The 17,565-nt window shown below is 42.0% G+C and overlaps 1 protein-coding gene and 1 pseudogene across 1 annotated transcript; one reads left to right on the top strand and one right to left on the bottom strand.

The window, feature by feature from the left end:
* Positions 1 to 67: 67 nt before the first annotated feature.
* On the bottom strand, positions 68 to 5,886 carry LOC127461772 (olfactory receptor 4N5-like; annotated as a pseudogene).
* A 1,739-nt stretch (positions 5,887 to 7,625) lies between these two features.
* LOC127461771 (olfactory receptor 10C1-like) lies at positions 7,626 to 10,974 on the top strand. The gene is made up of 2 exons (XM_051769812.1): positions 7,626 to 7,652; positions 10,048 to 10,974. Exons 1-2 carry the CDS (start codon positions 7,626 to 7,628, stop codon positions 10,972 to 10,974), a joined length of 954 nt encoding a protein of 317 aa, XP_051625772.1.
* The last annotated feature ends 6,591 nt before the right edge of the window (positions 10,975 to 17,565 follow it).

Raw genomic sequence — 17,565 nt, 5'->3', positions numbered from 1 at the left:
AGCTTTAATATAATTGCTTCAATATAATTGTTCACTGACAAAGCTCCCCAAGAATGGGCTATGCCTTCTACTGGCAACATTCCATCATGGGGCTCCAGGACTCCCTGGGCAGGCTGAAGGCCCGGATGCAGCCCAGTGCTGTGCTCAGCTCGGGCACCGCTATGGTGCGTGCTGCCCTCAGGAAGGCCCCATTCACTGTAGAAACAGGATCCCCATAGTCCCTCATCCTGGGCCCCCCCATCCCTGGCCTTACACCTTTGTGTCCAGGGCAGGCCCTGCTATGGAGAGCAGAGAGGCTCTGCTGCCACTCTGGGAGTGCCCATGAGCTGTGGAACAGCTCTAGTGGCCAAGTGCAGGGCTGAGCTCTCCATGGGACTGTGGCCTCAGGCAGATCCATTTTCCTTTCCTTGTCTCTTTTCCACTCATGTCCCAAGAGTGCAATTCAGGTATTAGTCAAGATATGATTTTCAAAGATCTTTAAAATCTGCTACCTGTCCTTACTTTATCGTTAGTAAGTTTATTATAAGGAAATTTCTACTGAAGAATCAAACCTAACTTTCTCACTACATGGGACAAGAATTAGATTTCCCATTTTATACTAATGCCCAGTACTTGGAAGAAAAAGGTTTCCTGGTTCTTATTTGCTCTGATGTTGATTTGGTTATCCACTAGTAGAAAGGAACAAACAGGCTGTCTACCTACTGTACTGCAGTAACTTATTTTACACCCCGGATATTTATGTCTATTTATTTATAAAAATCTGATGATACTCACTGCACTGGAAATATTTAGACCTGACAAAGCAAGGCAATGACATTCAATATTTATCTATAAGAAATATCTCTAATATTCTGGGCCATTGATAAGACCTATGAATCTCTCCTGTAAACTGTTCCAAACCAAAAGAATACTGCAATTCTGTGCTTTATGAATGCATTTCCTTTCTGTTTCCTTCTCTCCAGAAGGTAGTGCAACAACAAACATTTCATGGCACTGAAGATCTCCCTGTTCCTCAGGGTGTAGATCATGGGGGTGATAAGGGGAAAAACCATGGTGTGGAACACAGCCACTACCTTGCCCAGAGGGAACGTGTAGAAAGGCCAGCAGTAAATATATATACAGCTAGTACAAGCATAACAAAGACAATAATGATGTGGGTAGCGCAGGTAGTTGCTGCTTTGCTCTCCCCTCTGGAGATCGAGTGTTTTCAGACAGATTAGTAGGACATTGTAGCAAATCAGCAGAAAAATGAAACATATAAAGATGACTAGGTCATTGTTGACAAACATAATAAACTCCAATATGTAAGTGTTGGTACATTCTAACTTAATCACTTGTGTAACATCACAAAAGAAATTGTTGAGTTCATTTGGGCCACAGAAGGGAAGATGAACAACAAATACAACCTGGATGAATTTGTGAATCCAACAGCCCATGCTGTCCCCACCAAGACCCAAAAGAGTGTTTTCCTCATTAAGGTTGCGTAATGAAGATAGCCACAAGTAGAATAGCAATGGAACAGGCTAAGGTCTCACTGGTTAGGAGAGAATTTTGCAGAAAAACATCTGGGGGCATCCAAGTGGACAAAGTGAATGAACAAAATGCCTTTGCAGAAAAGGGCAGCTGTATCCTGGGCCATGCTAGCAGCAGTGATGCCACCATGACAAGTGAAGGGATTCTTTCCTTTTATTCAATACTTCTGAGATCTCATCTGAAGCATGGTGTCCTGTTTTTCTGCTCCCTAGAACAAAGAAGATACGCCTATACTTGAGTGAGTCCAGAGGAAGGCCATAAAGATGGTGAGGAGCTGGTGCACAAAATGCACAAGGGAAGACTGAGAAAGGTGTGTTTTGCAGGTTTGAAAGGAAAAGGGTCAGGGAGATTTTATCACAGAATCACAGAATATGCTGAGTTGGAAGGGACCCACAAGAATTATTGATTGAGTCCAGCTCCTGGCCATGCACAGGACCATCCTGAAGAGTTGGACCATGTGTCTGAGAGTATCATCTAAATGCTTCTTGAGCTCTCTCAGGCTTAGGGCTGTGACCACTGCCCTGAGGAGCCTATTCCAGCATCCAACCACCCTCTGGGTAAAGAACCTCTTTCTGGTATCCAATCTAAACTTTCCCTGACACAACTTCAGGCCACTCCCTAGGCTCCCGTTACTAGTCCTCACAGAGAAGAGATCAGTGTCTAGTCCTCCTCTTCCCCTCCCGAGGAAGTTGTAACTGCAATGACATCTCCCCTCAGTCTCCTCTTCTCCAGCTGAACAGACCAAGTGCCCTCAGCTGCTCCTCACATGGCTTCCCCTCAAGGTCCTTCCCCATACTCGTTGCCCTCCTTTGGATGCTGTCAAATGGCTGGATGTCATTTTTTTATTGTGGTGCCCAAAACTGCCCCAATATTGCAGGTGAGGCCATCCCAGGTCAGAGCAGAGTGGGACAATCCCCTCCCTGGACCAGCCAGTGATACTTGGCCTGATGCCCCCCAGGACACACGGTTGGCCCTCCTGGCTGCCAGAGCACTGTTGGCTCGTATTGAACTTGCCATCAACCAGGACCCTCAGGTCCCTTTCCGCAGCACTGCTTTCTCATTCCCGAGTCTCTCTGTGCATCCTGGGTTGCCCCATCCCTGCTGCAGAATCGATCACTTGCTGTTAAACATCATACAGTTTGTGAAGTCCTCAAGTGAAGTCCCAGCCCTCTAATTTGCCAAGATCTCTCTGCAGGGCCTTTCTGCCTTCGAGGGAGTCAACAGCTCCTTCCAATTTTGTATCATCTGCAAACTTACTTAGTATCCCTTCCAGTCCTGCATCCAAGTTTATGAAGGTGTTTGTGCTGGTTTAAAGGTAAACTGGCAAGGGAAATGAACTCAACTTAAAAGAGATTATGTCAGAATAACAATTTAATAAAAATAATACAATAAATACAATTATACAGATGAACAATTGGTTTTAACCCACAAACCCCCCAGCACCCTGGGGCACGAACGGAGCGGTGTTCGTTGGGCTCCCCTGAGTCCAAAGTAAAAGGAAAGGGAAAAACCTGTTAGTGAGAGTGCTGGTCACAGTCCGGTCAAGGGTGGTGACCGCAGTCTGGTCGAGGTTCTGGTCCTCCTTTGGATCCAACGAATGGTACCAGAAGTCCCAAGACCCCAATATTATATGCACTCAAGTTCAGGTAGGAATGCCCAGTATTTCCCCCAGGGTGGGGAGTTCCACAATGGGTGAGATATTTTTGGAATCCTTGGTGGCCCGTTAGCAGACCTGACCCCTCCGGCTGGGTGTGGAGGTGCTAATGACTCCCTGGAGGGGAGTTAACATCACCCATAACTATAGCCTGAGGAGTCAGGTGTGCTCTGGGCAGCTGCTGCAAATGGTCTATTGTTAACAGTTTCTGGGAAATTACATGGAGGGTATAGAATACACAGTGGATGTTACACCCACACAGTGATGAACTGGTCCTAGCTGTTCTAACGAGGACAGTGTTGAAAAGCACTGGGCCTAAGATGGAGCCCTGTGGAACTCCACTATGGGTAGGTCACCAGTCTGATGTCACCCCGTTCACTATTACCCTCTGTACTTCACCCATGAGCCAATTGCTTACTTATTATATGATGTGTTTATCCAGCTGTCGGCTGGACATTTTGCCCAGAAAGATCCTGTGAGAAACAGTATCAAAAGCTTTAGTGAAATCCAAAAAGATTACATCAGCTGACTTCCCTTGGTCAACTAGGTGACTCCATGCTGGCTGTGACTGATGACTGCATTGTCCTTCAGGTGTTTTTCAATACCTCCTAGTGTCCCAGTGTACAGGTTCCCAGAATCTGAAGTGATGCAATTTTATCTTTATTATCCTCTTCTTTATGGTGTAAACTCTACTAAATCACTTGACACAACCTTTGTGTCTGTCTTATTGGGATCAAAATGAACTGGCAATTCCTGGTGCAAAACACCCTTGCATGCTTCTCCCATTTGAATGACTAATTCCACATCCACTGTCTTAGCTTAGCAAAGAAAAAGTGAAGAGTGAAGAGGTAAACTAGGATCCCATGAATCCTCCAAGTGAGTACATAGTAAAACCAGAAGAAAAAAAAAGGAAAAATAATTAAAGTTTTAGTCTCACTTTTAAAAATTTCATGTCTCAAATCAGCTTCCCTATGACCATCCATTTCCTTGACACTCAAGTAGTTTCTGTCATTCCACAGTCAACCTTTTTTTTACACAAAAAGAGACATTGTTTTCTGTTTTCAATTCAGAAGCCTAAGATATACATATAGAATAGAATCATAGAATCATAGAATCATAGAATCATAGAATCGATTGGGTTGGAAAAGACCTCCAAGATCATCGAGTCCAACCCTTGGTCCAAATCCAGTCCATTTACTAGATCATGGCACTCAGTGCCACGTCCAATCTGCATTTAAAAATCTCCAGGGATGGTGAATCCACCACCTCTCTGGGCAGCCCATTCCAATGCCTGATCACTCCCTCTGTTAAGAATTTTCTCCTGATATCCAACTTAAATTTCCCCTGGCGGAGCTTAAGCCCATACCCCCTTGTCCTATTGCTGAGTGCCTGAGAGAAGAGACCAACCCCCACCTGGCTAGAACTTCCCTTCAGGTAGTTATAGACGGTGATGAGGTCACCTCTGAGCCTCCTCTTCTCCAGGTTAAACAACCCCAGCTCCCTCAGCCTCTCCCCATAGGACTTATGCTCCAGTCCCTTCACCAGCCTTGTTGCTCTTCTCTGGACCCGCTCCAGCACCTCAATATCCTTTCTGAACTGAGGGGCCCAGAACTGAACACAATACTCAAGGTGTGGCCTCACCAACGCAGAGTACAGGGGAAGGATCACTTCCCTGGTCCTGCTGGCCACGTTATTTTTGATACAGGACAAGATCCCATTGGCCTTCTTGGCCACCTGGGCACACTGTTGGCTCATGTTGAGCTTCCTGTCAATCAGCACTCCCAGGTCCCTTTCTGCCTGGCTGCTTTCCAGTCACTCTGTGCCCAGCCTGTAGCGCTGCATGGGGTTGTTGTGGCCAAAGTGCAGGACCCAGTACTTGGCTTTATTGAACTTCATCCCATTGGAATCAGCCCATCTCTCAAGTCTATCCAGATCTCTCTGCAGAGCCCTCCTGCCTTCCAGCAGGTCGACACTCCCTCCCAATTTGGTGTCATCAGCAAATTTGCTGATGATGGACTCAATCCCCTCATCTAAATCATCAATAAAGATGTTAAACAGGACTGGACCCAACCCAGACCCCCGGGGAACACCACTAGTGACCGGCCGCCAGCTGGATGCAGCTCCATTCACCAGCACTCTCTGGGCCCGACCCTCCAGCCAGCTCCTAATCCAGGAGAGGATACACTTGCCCAAGCCATGGGCTACCAGCTTTTCCAGGAGTATATTATGGGAGACAGTGTCAAAGGCCTTGCTGAAGTCTAGATAGACCACATCCACAGCCTTCCCCTCATCCACCAGGTGGGTCACCTGATCGTAAAAAGAGATCAGGTTGGTCAGACAGGACCTGCCCCTCCTAAACCCATGCTGGTTGGGTCTAATCCCTTGTCCATCCTGAAGGTGCTGTGTGATTGCACTGAGGATGATCTGCTCCATAACCCTGCCAGGCACCGAGGTCAGGTTGACAGGCATATGGCCACATAGCGGTCGTAGGCCATGGCAGCCAGCAAACAGCATTCTGTCATCCCGAGGAGGGAGAAAGCATACATCTGTGTGGCACAGCCCCGAAAGGATATGTTCTTCCTCTTTGTGAGAAAGTTCACTAGCATCTTGGGGATGGTGGATGCGGTATAGCTAACCTCCAGGAAGGAAAAGTTCTTAAGGAAAAAATACGTGGGGGAGTGAAGGGCAGCATCTACCATAGTGATTGTGATGATGAGGATGTTTCCCACCAAAGTACTGAGGTACATGAACAGTAACAGACAAAAGAGAGAGCCTTGGATCTCTGGAGTGCTGGAGAAGGGTAAAAATTGGAGATAGGTCACCACAATGTGATTACTGCTGTCCATGTCCCTCAGGTGTCTTTTAACTGCAGAAGTCATTACATGTCCATTTTCTAGTTAATCTAAAGAAATACAAAATAGTAAATTGAATCTTCATATATGTTACTTTCTAATAGGACAAGATTCCAGAAAAGGAAGTGTTGTGTTTAGGTATTTTTAGTGCTAAGGATTGTTTAGTGGAGAAAAGCAAGGTGGTTTCCTTCACACAGCTTTTAATAAATAAGAACAGCTTTCCCAACCGAGTGTCCTTCACTTCTAGTCAATAAAAAGGAAGATACCTCTTTGTTATGCTAGTAGAATACTTCACTCTTCCTGCCTTTTGGGATGAGGATTATACTGTACTGCCCCACTTTTTGAAGTGGAATTTTGTCCCATTATCCAGTAGAGATCTGCAACTATAAACCCTTTGCCAAGCAAAGAAGGTTGATCATTAAAACCCAGAAATTATTGATTTGTTGACAGAATGGGTGCTTGCCAATGAGTCCCTCTTGCTATCATTCTGTGAGTGGGGTTCATTACAGGAAACAATTACCTACTGAACACAGATAATCCTGTATACTCTGCACAGTACCACACAAAACTACTAAATAATGTGGATTGCACCCCAGAAAATTGCATTTGTTCCAGGCATTCTTCAGGAGGAACAACTTTTTTCAAGAATTAAACATTTCTTGTAATTGATCTTCTATTCCAATAAACCATTCACTTCATAGGCAGATAAGTCTCCCTTAAAGAGAAGTCCTGTGTAGGTGGCAGAGAACAATAAGACGGGGAAGAAGAGACAGAAGAATGAATAAAATAAAGTAGCTCACCTGCCAATAGGAGAAGGCTGTGGTTAATATTTTTGGAAAAACCACACTACAAACCTTAAGTATTTCTATCTGTCTATGTCCCCACCGAAAAATAATCTTTTGGATATTGACTGTTAGCAATTGTAGGAGTCAGTTATTTTTTTCTCATTGTTTAGGTGTGACAGAGCCCTCTCTCTGCTTTTCCTGTTAGGTCCTGGAACAAACTAAAGAAAAACCTATGGAACACTTGCATATCTATTTTAATCTGTTATTTTTTTTACCATTCATGGCATTAGACCTGATCCTGCCTAAATTAAGGGATAAAAAATTGGTATGGAAACAAACCACATAGACTAAGCACAGGAAAAAAACTTTAAAGGTTTTACAGGAGGAAAGAACTTATGCATTGCTCATGTCTAACTCTGGCTTTATACTCTTTAATTAATGGTATGGGAAAGGCGTCCCCTGAGAGAACACATCATGCCAACTCAGATAGATCCTTCAGATTTCTCAGAAATTTTCCTCTCTGGATATTTCTGTCCTCTATGGATATTTCTGTCTTTATTTTGGTGAATCATGCTATGCTTCTGTTTAATTAAACAAAGATATAGCACTTTGTAGTTGTCACTTACTATGTCCAGAAGACACCTACATCACATTAGGTGGTTCTTCCCTGAAAAATCACTTTCCCTTTGTTGCTTACAGAAGATGATTGTAATGCAGAGGTCACTCTACAATCAATGACTAAAGATAAGAGTGGACAAAGACAGTTCTAAGGCCAGGTGAAATAGGATCAGTTTGAATGAGATGTCGACGCTGTCAGTGTGGATATCCGTCAGTAATTCCACTTTTAATCAAATATAAACACCAGATTTCTCTAACTGGCTGAACTTTGGCCAAAAATTTCTGAACATTACGAGTGGAACTTTTCTGTACTCATTCAAATGCACAACATCTATTAAAAAAAAATCTAAGTTCATCACCTGGGCCCTGTTCTGATCAGGGGGCTGGGAAGGGGTCAGGAGGAACAGGGGGAGCTGTTCTCCATCATGCAATTTATCTGAAAAGCTACAGCACGTGTCTGTCAGAGTCAGACCTGGGGATAGTCAAATCTCGATGCAGATTTACTCTGATCCAAGTTTAACTGGAGCCTGTTTCAATGATAATGTCTGATTGAAATGACATCCAGCCAGTTAACAGGCTAAGTGCACACTGCTTTACCTCTGACTATGGAAGATGGACATTGTCTCTTTGGCATTTAAAGGGACATTGTGCTGAGATAGCCAATGCAGGGTTGCTAATGGATCTAAATAAGAAACCACATCATAAGACCACAACAAATGGCTAAATAATAAAAAAAAAATTAATAAGATATAATAAAAATCAAGATGAGTAACGAACAAATCTTGTCCCTTACAGTCCTGGAAACCCTGCTCTCATGCAGAAGGGAATGAATTTTCCCACGGCGTGCTGCATAGATCCTGTCCATAGAGGTAGCTCTCCCATTTGATCATTCAATCTATTATATAATTCCATCATAATGAAACAACTTTATTCTTAAAGGCTGTTCTCATGAGAACTTGTTTCACTTCTGGACACAGGCCAGGTCACGCAGGTAGTGGTGTCACCAGTAAGAGTGGAAGCTGCCTGCTTACCATGAGCTGCTGAGTTTAACCTGTGGCCAAGAGATGAGCACAGCCCAGACCTGAGTGTCATCCTGGATGTTCAGCACAGCGAAGCTGAGGCCTTTTCAGGTGAACTGCTACATGCATCACTATTCCTAAACACACAATGGTCTCCTGCTCAGGGTCAATATAAGCTGAAGTGATTTTAAATGAAGATCATGGGTCTGTGGACAGAGAGTATGGCTGGAGACCATAGGGCAGGGTCGTTAAGGCCTTTTTGTGCACTCATGGTCTTCATATGTTGCTTTGCAATTTATCATCTCCCTGCAGATACCTACAAAGTTGTCATAAGGTGCAGGTCCTCTAGGTTTAGATGACAAAGATGATGATAATTCTGTGTCTGCATTCTTGGTTTGGGGGTCTGAATATCTTTTATAGTCAATGGAGAAAAACAGGCACTTCTATGGCTTGTTTCGCCTGATTCTGATATACTGTAAAGATTAAGAGGATCTCTCTCCCCAGAGGCTATAAAGGTACTCTAGATGACTGACTCTGGCCAAGACCTTTACAAAGTTGACAGTTTGATTGAAGTGATTTGTGATCACTTGTAACTTGCAGCCTTCCATTCCTATCTCAGTAGGATTTACAGTCCCATATGAATGTGGACTGTGCCTCTGCTTCACCTTCAAATTTTGTTGAGAAAGCATAAATATGACAAGCTTACGTGACTACTGTCTCACTAATTTGGTGATAATTATGAAGTAATAGTAATTGCTTCAAAGTCAAAGACAGCTCTTGATGTTGCATGAGAACATCTAGATTTATATAGAAGTGTATTCCAAATTATCTAAAACTGGAGAGACCAAAAAGAGTGTCTGTGAATCAACTAATACACGTACACCATAGTTAGTAACCAACCTGTGAGTAACAACTATGCTTTACTGCTGTAATCAGCATTAGCAAGTCTCAGTGGACTTCATAGATATATATATATATAGGATACAGTACTGGGAAAAAACACCTCTCCTTATTCACTGCAGAATGCTCAGAGTGGAATGTTTTTCTAGAGACCTCATGATTTAGGACTTTTTTCTTCCTCTCTCTTGTAAGGGCCCTTTAACCCTTTTCATGCTGTATAGCCTAGCCATGAGTACAGTCACAAGATGCTTTGGACCAATTGACCTTGCATGCATCCCCAGAGTAGATCACTTAAATAACAGAGAAATTATCTTTGTTATATTCAAATGTTGCTACTGATGCTGTTGGAACTTGAACTGATTAGTCCATAAAAAATATTTGCTTTTTTTTTCCCCCTTGTTCTGCGGGGTAAAAACTGTAGCTGAGCATTGAAGAGACTAGTAAATATGCAAACTTTGAAGGCAGTGCTATGAAAAGACGCCTCAGTCAAAAATAGAGACAAAAACATTTGCAGAAGACCACTTAATCTCTTCAGAAGACCTTTTCAAAATCTTGATAATTTCTAAATTCTACTCATCCTTTTACCTATTCAATCAGGCAGTGGTATTTGGATTGCCAATTTGCCTGTCTGTTTACTACGTCATCAACTACTGAGTGCAAAAACGAAGAGAGAATAGTTCTACTAGGTACCAGTTCTTGGGAACTTCAGTGAAGTGAGTGAATTCAGACTCCTGGGTTTTTCTGAAATCTCTCATTTGCATCCTTTGCTCTTTGTAGTTTTATTATCTCTTTATATTCTCACCTTGATGGCTAACACAGTGATAGCTTTGACAATGAATGGTGATAACACCCTTCATTCCCCCATGTATTTCTTCCTCACTCAGCTGTCCTGTTTGGATATCTGCTATTTGTCAGTCATAATACCAAATATTCTTGAGAATCTGATGGTGGGAACAATAGGTATCTCCAAGGCAAGATGTGCAACGCAAATGTTTTTCTTCCTTTTCTTTGGAGTTACTGAATGTTTTCTCTTGGTTGCCATGTCACTGGACCGTTATGTGGCAATATGTTGCCCCTTGCATTACACTATTGTCATGAACAGTAGAGTCTGCAAAAGTCTGGTTGCTGGAACTTACATTTGTGGAACTGCTGTAGGCTTGGTACACACCATCATAACATTCAACTTACCCTTCTATGGTTTTGCCATCAATCACTTTTTCTGTGAGATTCAACCCCTCTTGGACCTGCTTTGTGGTAACACTTTCCCAAGTGAAATTCAAGTCATTGTGGTGGCTGTCTTTGCTATTTTGTGTCCTTTCTTGTTGATCATTTATTCATATAGTCGCATAATTTCCACAATTCTTCTGATGTCATCAGCTGAAAACCAGCAGAAAGCATTTTCCACTTGCTCCTCACATCTTTTAGTTGTGATTCTTTTTTATGGTACAGCAAGCTCCATGTATTTGCGGTCAAAATACACCTATTCTGCATCTGTTGATAAATTCCTCTCGCTTTCTTATTCTGTGGTGACTCTTTTATTGAATCCTACTATTTATAGTTTGAGGAATGAGGAGGTGAAAAGAGCCCTGAGAAAAAAAATGGAGAAATATTAATTTAGTGTGGAAATGCAACAGAATATTTGCATTGTTTCAGATGGTTGTAGTGGTATTTTTCACTGTAAATTCTTGTTCAGTAAAAGGAATTTCCAGATAATTCCCAAGAACACTTCAACTTTAGGGGAGGAAAGAAAGAGTGGAGATGTTGAACTGTAAGAAAGAGTGTTAGATGCTATGTTAGGATTTTGAAAGGAAACTTCTTCCACATACTGAAGAAATTCTTAAATAAATAAACTTTTTTTCTTTTTCTTTTCCTTACTATCTGCAGAAAATTGTGTTTTACCTGTTTCTGACTTTTTGAACAAAAGAGTAATGTTCAGGATCCTGATTTTACTGAAAGAGTTGAGAACAATAAATTTTCATCAATTTACATTTATTTCCTAAAAATGTTTAGTAAATTTCTTTTGGAAAAGAAGACATAATTCAAGTTATAATACAGAGCCCAGGAAATTACTGAGCACTGGTTATGAGTTCTGAGACTGTTATCGGAAAAAAAAAGGTGTGCAAAATTGCATATCTGCCTCAAAGACCTTTCTTTAATTTTAGAGTCATTGTTATAAATATTTTATACCAAGTCTTGGCTAAATCTTTTTATATATGAAGAGCAGACTATTTTGTATAGAATTTTTATCAAAAACCGTTATTTCATATATGGTTTTTGCCTTTAATATTTCTATTATAGACTATTATGATATGTTATTAGGACATATATATTATATATTAACTAGAAAGCTTTGCACTCCATGACTGAAAAGGTAGGATTTGTGTGACCTAATTTAAGGATATAAAGGTCACTCATTGAAGTCTGGGAGAATAAATCTAATATTTCATTGGAAATGGAGGCAAATAACTTCCTCCAGAAAGAAATATTTCTACATTTCATAAGTATCTCTTTTAGAAGATGAATGATCTTCTGCAGCTATGAATTTGGAGACTATAGAGGTGAGATTCACTGGTTTAAGGATGAGCTTTCCATTTCTTCTCATATACCTTAAGTAATCAAAGGCATTTTTCAGATATGACTCAGGATCTATAGGAGACCCAAACCGTTCTGCAGTGATGATCAGAAGATAGCAAGGAAATTCTAAACTATGTAAAATGTACCCAAGCAGTGTTTTTTATAAGCAATGAATTCTTATCATGAATTGAACCTGGAGTCCTGTTCAAATATGCCTAGCGAAGGTAAATGAATTCCACACTGAATACAAAAATCCACAAATTAGAGAAGCCAAATGAACACAATTCATAACAGCAAGAAGAAAGGAAGCTGTCTTCCATATATTTGAAGAGAAGGCAAGTTAGTTGCCTCACCAAAACACCAAACAGCTCTCATAGTTGCTCCCATAGCTGCTGGAGGTCATTTGCAGGCACCAGATTCTTTTTTCCCCACATATTCCATTACCGTGTTGCCAAAAGTCCTGAGATGAATGGAAAGCAAAACTTACTACAGACTACGAAATCCACCAGCTTACTTCACCAGTGGCTTCTTTCTTTTAAAGGATACGCTTCTACTATCCAGGCTTTTTCAAGATGTGTATCTGGTGCTCCTCAGCCTTTGTTCTGTGAATGTTTTGTGAAGATTACTTATGAAAGGCAAAATTTTAAAAAAATAGAAATATCTTAAAAGTGATGAAGTATTTGAAGCTGCTGAAGTTCCCCTTGAGATACTTGCAGTTCTTCATCCATACTCTTGGGTCACTTAAAAAAGATTCTTCTGTAGCTCTCCAGTTCATCCAAGGGCGTGATATTTGCAATTATAGACAGATTTCTCAGTGTCTAATTTTTTTTATAATGGAGAGGGTGGACTGTTGTTTTAATTGTATCTTTCACTATACAAAAGGTAAATAGGAGTGATTTAGTGGTAGTCATTAAAGGTTGGATAGATAGAGATTTTAAAATAAATTTAGAAATTCTGTTCTTCAGGAACAATTGATTTAATCTTGGGCTTATAGTCTATGAATGATGGTTCAATATCTATCAAGTGATTATAAGCGTGGATTCCTAATAGATTAGATATGACATTTCTGGGAGTTACAATCATTATAAAAGGCTCATATTGTTTTGGAATGGCATTTGTAGAGCAGATGCAATATCTGGACATGTAAAATTACACTAAACATTTTTATTTAGTCATTAGAATATCCAAATATCTACACTTCAAGTTGGTGTCTAAGCTGTCACTATGGACTATAGATGCCAGATACACTTTTGCAGTAAATTTGGTCACCAGGTTCCACTCATGGATTGATTCATTTTGACTCTGTTGGGAATTCAGACATCCAGTGGGCTTGTACACACCTGCAAATAGACGTCTGTATCTGAAGTCAGATTACATTCCAAATGATTAGTGTTTATGTGCCCAAAACATCATGAGATAAAGACAAACCACACCCATAAAGCTTGAGATCTCCTTCTCCAGGTTTGACTTGATAGCCTGAAGGGACATTTCTATTAATATGCATCCTAGGAAGTTCTTCCTCATTTTCAGGTGGAATATTCACATTCAGGTGGATTCAATGCATCAGTTTCTGCCTGTTACTGCTTGTCCTATTGCAGGGCACCACTGAGCAGAGTCTGGTCCATCCTCTGACACCCTCCCTGAAGATACTTATATACATTGATGAGATCCCCTCTCTGTCTTCTTGAGGCTGACCAGACCCAACTCCCTCAGCCGTAGAGAGATGCTCCGGTCCCTTCATCATCTTTGAAGCCCTCCACCGGACAATGACATGATTTGTCATCACATGTATCATGTATGTTACTCCTATGAAGAAATATGTTTGAAACTGTAGACCTCTTAGACTTCTAGGGGTTTAATCGTTAAAGAAAATTTATGGAACTCACAGTTTCCATATATCAGTGGACCTTACACTTGGTTTTTTGGTGCTTTTTTTAGACATTTTAGACCCTATGGTAAGGTAAAGAGATAGAAGGGTATTCATGGACTTGCTTCCTAGTATCAGTACTCCAATTATTATTAAAATATGGGATTTCAGGAGAAAAAGAGTCATGTAAGTAGCTTTAGAAATGCAAGATTTAGACAACTGAAACAATCGTCCTAGACTTCTTAAACAGTCAGTGGAGAACAATAGGCAATTTTAGAGCAATTGAATTAGAGCGATAGTTTATTGAATTGTTTCAGATGTTTAGTCTGATTAGATTTTTTAGGATGTTGAATTGCACAGCAGTTGTGCTTCTTCCCCCCAGTAATTGTAAAGGTCGTCCAGCATGAGTAGTTCAGATGGCCATTTCTACATTATTCCTGTTCCTCTTCTGTTCCTCCTGCCTCGCAGTGTAGTCTGTTAATCTCTTTCCACAGCTCCTTCATCTGATTACTCAACACATCAATTCAAACACACATCCTTCACACAAAGGGTGAAGGTCTAGTGGTCTAGTGGTTAGGATGCAGCACTCTCACCGCCGTGGCCCAGGTTTGATTCCCGGTCAGGGAACTCCTCCGGGCAGATGGAACTCGTCAGCCCTGTAAGGCCATCCATCTAAGAGAAGGTCACTCTAAACAAACCTACGTCCTGGGGACCTCACTGCCACCGTCCAAGCTTCGCTCGGCCTCGGCAGATGAACCTTAGGATTAAAGGGTGGGCTCAGTTCAGCGCACACTGTGTCTCACCTAAAAAATCCACTGTGCAGGCTCGAAGGGTAATGACCTTTCCCTTCACACAAAGGTAACATCAGTCCCAGCCTCAGTGAGAAACACCAGGCACACCTTACAGCCAGGGACCTGGATGCTTCTTCCTCAAGAATTCTGGGTAAAGGCCTCTGATGAGGCAACCAATGACGGTTGCCAGAAAGGGTGTCACTAGTTTCTCTAATCTGTTAATTCATGTGCTCTGAATCCTGTACTTGTAGATACTTCCCCCACAGAAATCCCAGCTGATTAAATTTCTTTCTTGCACCATGCACATTTACAAAATACTGCAACTTCAGCTTAATCAAAATAAATTTTCAACCATGAATCTTCCTACAGACGTATGCATTGAACAGGAGGAAAAGGGTTTCTTTCATATAAAGAAACCCCCAGCTAATAATACAAACTAAAACTCTGTTTAACTTAGAAACAACTCATAAGCATTATTCTGGGACCAATCTTTAGCTGGTAAAACTACTACAAACATTTGTAGTGTTACTGCACACAACAAGATTTTTAATGTGTCAAGGCCCCATTGACTCTTACTGGACCTGTCCTGACACGAAAGACAGTGCTATGAAGAAACTTACACATTTTTAAGGACTTTGAAATTCAAAATCTTCATAAGATACTGAAAAAATTATGGAGAAGGCTTTTCTGGGAGTTATTAAAAAACACCTGAAGGTAATCAGTCACAGTCAGCAAAGATTCATGTGGGGAAAGTCCCACTTGTCAAACTTAATGTTCCTTCACAGCAAGGTAACCCATCTAGTTGATCAAGGGATACCGGCTGATGTAATCTTTTTGCATTTCACCAAAGCTTTTGACACTGTCTCTCACAGGATCCTTCAGGACAAACTGTCCAGACCACAGTTGGATAAACATATCATGTGATGTGTGAGCAATTGGCTCATGAGTCAGGCACAAAGAGTAAATGGGGTTATAACAGGCTGGTGACTGGTCATAAGTGGGGTTCTGCAGGATTCCATTTTAGGTCCAGTGCTCTTCAACGTCTTCATAAACAACTTGGACATAGGAGTCAAAAGGATTCTAAGTAGGTTTGCAGATGATACTAAATTGGGAGGAGCTGTTAACTCTCTCCCCAGAAGGCAGAGAGGCCCTGCAGAACCTGGACAAATCAGAGAGAGGAGCAATCACCAACCAACAGGGCACCAATTCTACACCTGGGATGGGTTAGGGTTAGGATTAGGGTTAGAGTTAGGGTTAGGATCAGGATGTACGGACAGGCTGGGGAACGAGGTGTTGGAAAGCAGCATAGTGGAAAGGGAGGTCCCGGCTAATGGCAAATTGAATATGAGTCAGCAGTGCCCTGGCAGCCAGGAGGCCCAACTGTGTTCAGGGGGCATCAGGCCATGCATTGCTGGCTGGTCGAGGCAGGGGATTGTCCCGCTCTGCTCTGCATTGGGGCGGTCTCACCTGGAGTATTGGAGCAGTTTTGGGTGCCACAATATAAGAAGGATCTAAAGCTATTGGAGACACGGCAAAGGAGGGACATGAGAATGGTGACACATGTAGAGGGGAATCCATATGAGGAATGACTGAGGTCACTTGGTCTTTTCAGCCTGGAAGAAACTCAGGGAAGACCTCATTGTGGTCTGCAGCTTCTTTGTGAGGGGCACTGGAGGAGCAGCACTAAATTCTTCTCTCTGGTGACCAGTGACAGAACCAAGGGAATGGCGTGAAGCTGTGTCATGGGAGGTTTAGGTTGGATATTAAAAAAAGATTCTTCACCCAGAGGGTGGTCGAGCACTGGAACATGCTCCCCAGGGCAGTGGTCAAAGCACCAAGGCTGTCTGAGCTCAAGAGTTGTTTGAACAACACTCAGACACATGGTATGATTCTTGAGGCTATCCTGTGCAGGGCCAGGAGTTGTACTCGACGATCCTTGTGAATGACTTCAAACTCAGGATATTCTGTGATTGTATGACCTTGAAGACCCTCCTTTGCAAATGCCTTTCTGACAGCCTATTTGCCGAAGTCCTCGCAGAACTGTCCTTCTCTGTCATCAGAGAGACATGTGAGTCAGCCCTGGAAATAACAGGTCTTACAGCAAATATGCTCTGAAACAAGACAATTATTGTTGTACTAATAAAGCAGACTATTTTGACCTCTAATTGGGACAGATCAGTAACTAATTGTAGCGTGTCAGTGTTCAGTCATTGAGATTAAAAATAGCTTGAATTTGCCTCCGTCTTTCAGTTTCTCCAGTTTTTCCCCTGTGGCCTTGCTCACATCCCTTGCTTCCCTCTTCTCAAGACAATGAAGTTTCTTTCTAAGATGCTGAATGCATATATCCCAAGGCACTAGAGTTTCAACAAGTTTTAAGTAGGCCTTTGTGTTTAGCTGAGTCCCTCCCAAGGGAGGCACTGGGCTGTAGAGGATTGAGGAGAGGACCAGTGAGCAGCTAGGAAAGTTCTTAATCTCAAGAGTGAGTCTAGTCCCAGAAGTCCTTGTTAGCTCCAGTTACTTGCTCTTAGCTTTTTACCAAAGACAAACATTTCACTGTCTGAGGGAATGGCAAGATCACGTCAATACAAAACTAGATGAAACTGAGAACCCTTCTCTCTCTGGTGCTACACCCTTGTAACACCAGAGGTGGAGAGAGTTAGGATTTTTCAAAAACTTCAGAACAGCTCCAAGTGCTGTCATGATGTTGGATTGGGTTCATGGGGCCAACAGGCATCTGCATTATTACTGGCTGGTGTAAGTTCTTTAACCAAAGCTATCACATTCCTATTGAATCAGGCTCAAAAGTTCGAAAACACATGCTGGAAATACCTCTACTAGAAGAAGCAGGGGAGAATGTCCTCCTGTATCTCCCATGTAAAACAGCAATGAGTGTCCTGGAAACCCTCCAACTAAACCTCCTCTTTCTCACCATAAAGAGGTAGATTAAAAATTATTCCTCTCCTATCAATGTG

Source organism: Manacus candei, unplaced genomic scaffold (genome assembly GCF_025592945.1).
Source record: "Manacus candei isolate 608988 ecotype Guabito, Panama unplaced genomic scaffold, ASM2559294v1 h1tg000112l, whole genome shotgun sequence".
Lineage (NCBI taxonomy): Eukaryota > Metazoa > Chordata > Aves > Passeriformes > Pipridae > Manacus > Manacus candei.
Note: the sequence above shows the minus strand (reverse complement) of the source record. Positions and strands in the feature narration are given on the sequence as shown.

What these genes read in the sequence shown, in the direction of transcription:
- LOC127461771 (XM_051769812.1), top strand. Translation starts at nt 7,626, where the DNA reads ATGTCGACGCTGTCAGTGTGGATATCC. An exon ending in CGCTGTCAGTGTGGATATCC is followed by an intron (nt 7,653 to 10,047) that starts GTCAGTAATTCC and finishes TAGTTCTACTAG; the next exon opens with GTACCAGTTCTTGGGAACTT.